Source organism: Lactuca saligna, chromosome 9 (genome assembly GCF_052625555.1).
Source record: "Lactuca saligna cultivar CGN05327 chromosome 9, ASM5262555v1, whole genome shotgun sequence".
Classification (NCBI taxonomy): domain Eukaryota; kingdom Viridiplantae; phylum Streptophyta; class Magnoliopsida; order Asterales; family Asteraceae; genus Lactuca; species Lactuca saligna.
Window position 1 is genome coordinate 54,556,236 of NC_136425.1, and position 8,824 is coordinate 54,565,059.

At 35.9% G+C, this 8,824-nt stretch overlaps 1 protein-coding gene across 1 annotated transcript; it reads left to right on the top strand.

The window, feature by feature from the left end:
* The first annotated feature begins 5,128 nt into the window (after nucleotides 1-5,128).
* Nucleotides 5,129-6,869, top strand: LOC145017277 (PTI1-like tyrosine-protein kinase At3g15890). The gene is made up of 4 exons (XM_078975336.1): nucleotides 5,129-5,353; nucleotides 5,434-5,578; nucleotides 5,701-5,963; nucleotides 6,087-6,869. Exons 1-4 carry the CDS (start codon nucleotides 5,292-5,294, stop codon nucleotides 6,730-6,732), a joined length of 1,116 nt encoding a protein of 371 aa, XP_078831462.1. The 5' UTR covers nucleotides 5,129-5,291; the 3' UTR covers nucleotides 6,733-6,869.
* Nucleotides 6,870-8,824: the final 1,955 nt, after the last annotated feature.

Genomic DNA, 8,824 nt, shown 5'->3' on the forward strand with positions numbered 1-8,824 from the left:
TTAGAGGTTCCCAAGTGGAAGTAGGAAAATATTGCTATGGACTTTATCACCAAATTGCCAAGGACTGCGAGGGGTGTCGATACGATTTGGGTGATTATAGACCGGTTAACGAAGAGCGCTCACTTCCTTGCCATTAGCGAAAGCTCTTTTGCGGAGAAGCTGGCATAATTGTATGTGAGAGAGGTGGTCTCGCGACATAGAGTTCCGATCTTGATTGTCTCGGATCGAGATGTGCGTTTCACTTCCAGGTTCTGGAAGAAATTTCATGAGGAGTTGGGTACGAGGTTGCATTTTAGTACCGCATATCACCCACAGACTGACAGGCAGAGCGAGCGGACAATTCAGACACTCGAGGATATGCTCCGAGCATGTGTTCTAGATTTTGGCAGGGGTTGGGACACATATTTTCCCTTGGCAGAGTTTTCGTACAACAATAGCCATCATTCAAGCATTGGTATGCCACCCTTTGAGCTGTTGTATGGGAGGAGGTGTCGGACCCCCATTTGTTGGGGAGAGGTGGGGCAACGTGTAATGGGTAGTACGGAGATCGTGCTTCAGACGACTGAGCAGATACAACAGGTCAGGCAGAAGTTGTTGATCGCTTAGAGTCGTCAGAAGAGTTATGCGGACAGGCGTCGGTCCGAGCTTGATTTTCAGGTCGGTGACTTCGTACTCTTAAAGGTCTCTCCTTCTAAAGGAGTGATCCGATTCAGGAAGAGGGGAAAGTTGGGGCCTCAATATATTGGACCTTTTAGGGTAATCGCGAGGGTAGGCAGGGTAGACTACCGTTTGGAGCTACCTGCGGAGTTGGTTCAGATTCATGACACTTTTCACGTGTCGCAGTTGAGAAAGTATATAGCCGACGAGTCGGCAGTAGTACCATTAGAGGATATTCAGGTGGACGTAGGCCTGAACTATGTTGAGAGACCGGTGGCAATTAGGGATCGGAAGGTCAAGGTTCTGAGGAACAAGGAAGTGCCTCTGGTGCAGGTGCAGTGGCAGCATAGGAAGGTGTCAGAGCTGACTTGGGAGCCGGAACGCAAGATACGTGAGCAACATCCAGAGTTGTTTGCAGAATGAGACTTTGAGGGTGAAGTTCGATTCTAGTAGGGGAGAATTGTAACATCCGGAATCCCAGGTATATTATTCTAATATTTTATTTTTGGAATTAGTGAGGGAACTCGGCGAGTTGATGCTTAGACTCGCCGAGTAGGGTCGCGGTTGATCATCCAGGTTCGCGATGGACTCGGCGAGTCCACGCTGTTTAATGAAACCCTAATCCTCCGGGGTTGGAGCCTATTTAAGGGCACTCTTAGCCTTCCATTACGGCTACCAGTCCCTTGAGAGCACCCTAAGTGAGATAGATCGTTTGGGAGGAAGGAGAAGCCATATTTGACCTTTATATCTTTGGTTTAGCAAGAAGAAGGTGATCAAGAGCAAGAGGAGACTGAAGGAGGTGTGGTTCTAGCGGTTTCAGAGTTCTGAGACTTCAACTTGAGGTATTTATTCGGATCTTCTTCAATTTTGGTATTGATACATAGAGTTAGGGTTTTCTAACCACCTTTGAGGATGTTTATGTGGAGCAATTGGTCCCTTATCGAGTTTATGCTTTGGATCTGGACCCAAAGAGGTCCAGAGACCTTAACCCTTGGAGCTTTATGAGTTATCTTGGGAGTTATGAGCTTAGGATGCCATTTTTGGGCTAAAATCTCCAAGTGTTACCATCTAGATGATATATGAGTGTCAAGGTCTGGACTTTATGTGTTTATTATGCTTGGGAAGGACAGATCTATGGATTGGAGGAACAGATCTGACCTCAGGAGGTCAATAGAGTTTGTGCATGGCATGTACTCGCCGAGTTGTTCTTGAGACTCGGCGAGTTGAGTCGGGGTAGCCCCGCAATTCTTACCTAGGGACTCATCGAGTAAAGGGAGGGACTCAACGTGTTAAATGGGACTAAAGAGTTAAGTGGACACAGGTGGACTCGCCGAGTTGCCCAAGTTCACTCGCCGAGTCGGGTCAAAGTTTGACCGTTAACTTTGAAGGTTTGGTCAACAACGAGGGCCTTTGAGCTAAAAGAGGGGTAAAATGGTCTTTTACCCTTCTGAGGGAGCTTAGAGAAAGTAGAGTCTAGTTCGGAGAGTTATATTTATGAGAATATTACTTTATGTGTTTAGGCGGAGGATAGATCGTATTTCTACCGAGTCGGTGATTTACCGAGATATCTGAGGTAAGTCTTGTCACTATACTGTACCTGGAAGGGTACCTATGTGTGACCGGAAGGTCTGATATGCTATAAGATATATGCATTGTATGTGATTAGTTACCCGTTTTGTATGTGTTATGTATGTTATGCTTGATATGGGCCGGAAGGCATTATGTTATAGGACGGAAGGCATTATGATGTAGACCGGAAGGTCAGGGAGTTATGGACCGGAAGGTCGACACGGGAAGGACCGGAAGGTTTACCGGGTTGGGACGGAAGTCCCCTGAGACACATGGACCGGAAGGTCATGGCCTAGAAGGGCGTATGTGTGTAAGTGGTATATTGGGGAACTCACTAAGCATTTATGCTTACAGTTGTGTGTTATGTGTTTCAGGTACTAGCGAGGACCGTGGGAAGGCGCCGGCGTGATTCGTACACACTAGAGAAAGGATTTGATTTTTTTGTGATCTTGGGATACGATATGTTTTGATAATTATTGTTGAATGATTTTGAAAATATTTTATGTGAAAATGGTAGTGACTAAAAAATGAAATTTTTGTTTTGAAAATTACGTTGTTACAATATTCTATAAGAATATGATTGCATTTACAAAACCACGTATTAATCTTTTAAAACCAATATACTCCATTCTTGTACATATTCTTAAAGAATATGATATTCTAGAAGAATATGATTGCATATACAGATTTACGTATTCTTCTTTTAAAATTATCAATATACTACATATTCTTGAAGAATGTGACAGCTCTTCTTTAAAAACAAAATCGCACCAATATGATATCAAATATAAAAAAAAGTCACACCTCTTCCTTAAAATCGATTTATAGATCAGAGAAGGTCGACGTTAATGTTTCTCGAAATCAATTTACATATTGGAGAAAATAGATGATGATGAAAGATAAGACCAAAAATAGGTAACGTGTTCGTAGCTAAATTTAAGGAATAGATAAATCTAATTAATTGATATTTACATTATTTTACTATAATCTCTCTATCAAACGATTGGTCTAGAATCCGTCATACGTTCACACAATATATAAGTTTTATATATGAATCTCTCTCTCTCTCTCTCTCTCTCTCTCTCTCTCTCTCTCTCTCTATATATATATATATATATATATATATATATATATATATATATATATATATATATATATATATATATATATATATAATCACTTACGTTTCGCATGTCTTGAACAAATTCCATTTCACCATTTAGTTTATGATTTCGTCAACTGTGGAATCACGCTTTTAATTCCTACTATGAACCAATTAAGTTCAATCCTTAATGACTCGCAAAAGCTTATAACCAAAACTTTATTTTCCTGCAAAAATGCAAATGTTCAATCTTGAAAACTACAGCCATGTATAAACACTACTGTGGAATAAACCTCAAAGAATAGAGGTGTGATTAAATTGCTATAAATGATAGATTATGGTTCATGAAAAAAACAGGAAACATGAAGTGATATATGTAATACGTACCTGATTCTAAAATTGAAATAATTAATCAAATCCATATTAATTCACATAATTTACCTTTATTAAGTTGGCTCTAATATTAAAATTAACAATCCACATTATTAATTCACAGTATCCTATAAATAGCCACCAATAACACTGCTCTTTCTAGTTCTTGTTCAATCACATGATGAAAGATATTATCACCCGGCCCATTAATTGGACACATTATCAATGATTGTCTCGCGTAAGATATCAAGAAAAAAACTTAAAGAAATCATTCATATATATTAAATAAATACAAAAACAAAAATGACTTATTTTGAAATAAAAAAATATTAATTACTAAATGTGTACAGAAATATTAAGAACTAAATGTGTATAAAATGAAAAATATATTACCCTACTAAGGAGTGTTTGGATAAGAAAAAAAAAAGTGCTTATTGTTTATTCCCACAATAAGCTAATTTGAATGTTTTGATAAAATCCAGCTTATTAAATTAAATAAGCTAATTTTAATAAGTATCACTCCCCATGCTTATTGCTTATTCCCACTACAAATAAACTATAAGCAATAAGTTAAAAAACTAATCCAAACACCCCCTAAGTCATTTTTCCCAGCTAACCTAGAGTAACCGGTCATAAAGACTCAATGTGTAGAGTTTAACATGTTGAAAGGGTAAATATAAACGAAAAAAAACATAATAACCAAATATATACAAATCAAAAGATATATTACCAAAGTCATTATCCCTCTGTAAATAACCACCAATCACACTGCTCTTTCTGGTTCTTATTTAATCACATGATGAAAGATAGTATCTACCCTACTTTTTCCAGCAACAAGGCGGCTCCATGCTCCTAATGAACTGCCCACTGGTCTCTTTGATGTTGGCAACAAAACATACAGAGATCTAAGCACATAGTCCATGCATGCCAAATAAACGATCATCATGACTCTTCAACTATCTTGTTATTTATCAAAAACACAAAAATAAACAATACCAAATAACATTCCCCATCAACCATTGATCGGATGGAGGGTTCGAATGGGACAGGGATGGAATCAGATGTTTACCATCATAGCTTGATTATGTTCCTGATTTCTTCGCTGGTCCATCGAATTCAAATAGGTGGCGGATTACGATTGTTATTTATTGGTATATGATCAAGGAAAGATTATTGGACTCAAAATTTGAGCGGGAGTTTAAAGGAGGGTAAAATGGGTATTTTACTCTATAAAATAATGTGCAATGTGGTTTAAATATGAGAGAGAGAGAGAGAGAGAGAGAGAGAGAGAGAGAGAGAGAGAGAGAGAGAGAGAGAGAGAGAGAGAGAGAGAGAGAGAGAGAGAGAGAGAGAGAGGCTGAGGCTGTCGTATTTCAAACAAAGACCAGGTCCAAAGTTTGTCATTTAAATATCCAAATTTGCCATTCCATAAGCTTTGTTATCATCGGAAATTATCATCATCTTCTTGCTGTTTCCAACTGTTTTTTCTCCCCTTTATTCAGCGCAATTCTTGTCTCCATCTACATCTGCACACTCCTTGATCATCTTTTATCTACAAATTCCCCAATTTCTTTAATCCTCACAATCAACCATGAAAAATATGTTAAACTGCTTTTGCTGCACTTCTCACGAAGATCAAGAACCAACGATCAGGTATATATGCTCGCTGATCAAATCTTATTTTGTTCTAGTTACTAATGCTTTCGACTCAATTTCTGGTATATTATATGCAGTGCTCAAAAGAAAACGGATTACCCATGGAATATGTACACCCTCAAAGAACTTGTGCACGCAACCAACAATTTCCATAACGATAACAAGATAGGGGAAGGAGGGTTTGGGAGTGTTTACTGGGGTCGAACAAGTAAAGGGGCTGAGGCAATCTTTTATCCCTTTTTATCCAAATTTTGTTATATAGTTTATGATGATACACTTGTTCACACTAACTTTTGTACATAAACGTTAATATTTTTTTTCTTTTTAAATATATCATGTTGCAGTTAGCAGTGAAACGGCTCAAGTCAATAAACGCGAAAGCTGAAATGGAATTTGCAGTTGAGGTGGAGATTCTTGGAAGAGTTCGACATAAGAATTTGTTAGGACTTAAAGGATTCTATGCTGGGGGAGATGAAAGGCTTATTGTCTATGATTATATGCCAAACCACAGCTTGCTGACTCACCTCCATGGCCAACTTGCTGTCGATTGTCTCCTAGATTGGCCTCGACGAATGAGCATTGCCATTGGTTCAGCAGAAGGATTAGCGTAAGTTCCACTAATCAATGAACAACTCCTCGACAAGACTCGATTGTTCTTACCTCAAGGGTTTAATCTAGATCTTATACTATTTTCTAACTCTTTCTGGTTGAATTTATCATTAATGAATAGGTATTTGCACCATGAAGTAACTCCTCATATAATCCATCGAGACATAAAAGCTAGTAACGTACTTCTGGATTCGGATTTTCAAGCAAAAGTTGCTGATTTTGGGTTCGCGAAACTTATTCCAGATGGGGTTACTCATATGACCACAAGGGTAAAAGGAACCCTAGGGTATCTTGCACCAGAGTACGCCATGTGGGGAAAAGTCTCAGAAAGCTGTGATGTTTATAGCTATGGGATACTGTTACTTGAGATCTTAAGTGGTAAAAAGCCATTAGAGAAGCTCCCTGGAGGTATCAAGCGTGATATTATACAATGGGCAACTCCATTTGTTCAAAAGGATTCGTATGAGCTCATCGCTGACCCCAGATTGAAGGGTAGATTTGATCATGCGCAGCTAAAGGTTGTGGTGAAGATAGCCCTGGCTTGTACTGATAGTGATCCAGAGAATCGGCCCAGCATGCTGGAGGTGGTGGAATGGCTAAAGAGTGGTATTGGTAGCAGGAGGAAGGAGATACGTATTGTTAAAGATCGAGTGGATGAAACCGAGGATGAAGATGATTTCTGTGATGATGATACTGATTATTATGAAACTTTTGATATGAAGAAGCATTCGGGTAGGGTTCCAAAAATGCCATCGAGAACAAGATGAATTAGAGCTACAATTTTCTTAAATCAATTCTCTAGAATTTTTAGTTGATATATATTTATCATGTAATTAAACTTCTGTTACTTTTCTGTTTGATTGGTTTTGCTTATTCTATATTTACATCCGTATTATTTGATGTACTTCTCTTGTGAGTGGGTGATTGTTTACGTTTTTTATTTATTTATTTATTTTTATTTTTTTTACGTTAACCTTAAGAAAGTTGTGCATTATTGGTGACTCTTAAGTTATATGTTGATGTTTTTGTCAATCAAAATTTTATGTCAACCTAGGTGTCACTTAAGTTATATGTGGTGTCACATAATCTTATAATATATTAATAAATCATAATATCCTTTATCTTCTTAAATTATTCTGCCTAGTTGCTTTGGTGAAGACAACCCAAAAAGATCATGCACAACCAGATCAAGTACATATCAAATATAGTTATGGGCTTAGACACTAATCCAACACAGTCACGCTAACGGCTCTTTATGCATGTTGTTGTTTGTTATGTATATGTGGTGGTATATGTATATATCTATATGTATATATGTATGTGCATATGCAATTATATATATATATATATATATATATATATATATATATATATATATATATATATATGTGTGTGTGTGTAAGTATGTGTATATGTTTGTACATGTGTTTTTATGTATATGTATATGTATGTATATAATGGTGTATGTATGTGTATGTTTATGCAAAAATGTATGTATAAAAGTGTATGTATTTATGTATGTATGTGTAGGGGTATATATTTGTGGTTGCATGTATATGTGTATGTATGTGCAGTTGTAAAACAGGATTTGATTATTGTCTCAAATTTTTAGCAATTTTGTAAAAAAACAAATGTTGCTACTTTATTTTGTATTTTTGCTGTTTTTTAAGAGTATTTTTACAAATGGAAAAAACTATCAATAAGGTATACAATGGTCAAAAAATTGGCAAAACAAAAAAAAAAGTCCATAGGTAGAGTATGTCACTAAATTCGGTTGTCAATATTCTATTTGAAACAATCAAACTTTAATTACACAGAAATAGTCAAACCCTGCTTTTTCCGGAATGCGTTGGGAATTACGGATGAAAAATTCTTTCGGAAAATTGACGAATAGTAAAAAAAAAATTATCAGAAATCTATCGAAAAATAGCGTTTTTGACTGACTTGGCCATAGGAATATGGCTCCTTTTCAAGCATTACTAATAACAAATAATAGCATAACTAAGTTAAGTCCTTACCACAACCGTGATTTACTGAATATTTTCTTACTGATATAGTAATAATGTTAATGTTCAAGCTATCAAAGATCCATTATTTGAAAGAAGGTACTGGATAAGCGTTACTTTTTTTTTTAACTTAATAATATACATCCACGAGATAAGAGTAAATTTGGTACTCAAAATAACCGAAGATTAAAACGTTCATTATAAGAGTGTACATAGCTATATTCAAATACCACTTCAAACTTGGGCGATAAATAGTAACATACTGAAATAGAAAATAAATAAGTAAAGACGATAGAGTGAAGATCAAATAAGAAGGAAATTTTTGGTAGGAAGGTAAGAAGTTTTTTTTCTACATATTTTTTTCGCGAACAAACAAAATGAATCATTAGATGATTCATTTGTAAGATGATTCACAAGAAAAAAATTTCAAAAAAACATCTCGATGATTCATTTATATAATGATTTTGTTGTTATTCACTAAAATTATCATAAAAGTAAATTTTTTCTTAATTTACTTAAAAATGAATAATAAAGATATTTTTTTGAGAATTTTTTCTTGTGAATCATCTTACAAATAAATCAACTAGTGATTCATTTTTTTTGTTCGTCAAAAAAATATGTACAAAAAAAAACTTCTTACCTTCCTACCAAAAAAAAAATTCTTACCAGATCTATATCCAAGGCGATAAATAATAACATGGTGAAATATAAAATAAATAAGTAAAGACACAATACATTATAGAACCACTTGAAGACAAATAAGTAATTACTTGTGACATAGCAAAATCATGTTAATCTTCCACCAGAGACCAGACGTATTTAAGATGATAATTCAAAAATATAATACTTCACA

Coding starts and splice junctions, on each gene's coding strand:
- LOC145017277 (XM_078975336.1), top strand. CDS start 5,292: ATGAAAAATATGTTAAACTGCTTTTGCTGCACTTCTCACGAAGATCAA. Junction 5,354..5,433: donor GATCAAGAACCAACGATCAG/GTATATATGCTC, acceptor TATTATATGCAG/TGCTCAAAAGAAAACGGATT. Junction 5,964..6,086: donor GGTTCAGCAGAAGGATTAGC/GTAAGTTCCACT, acceptor ATTAATGAATAG/GTATTTGCACCATGAAGTAA.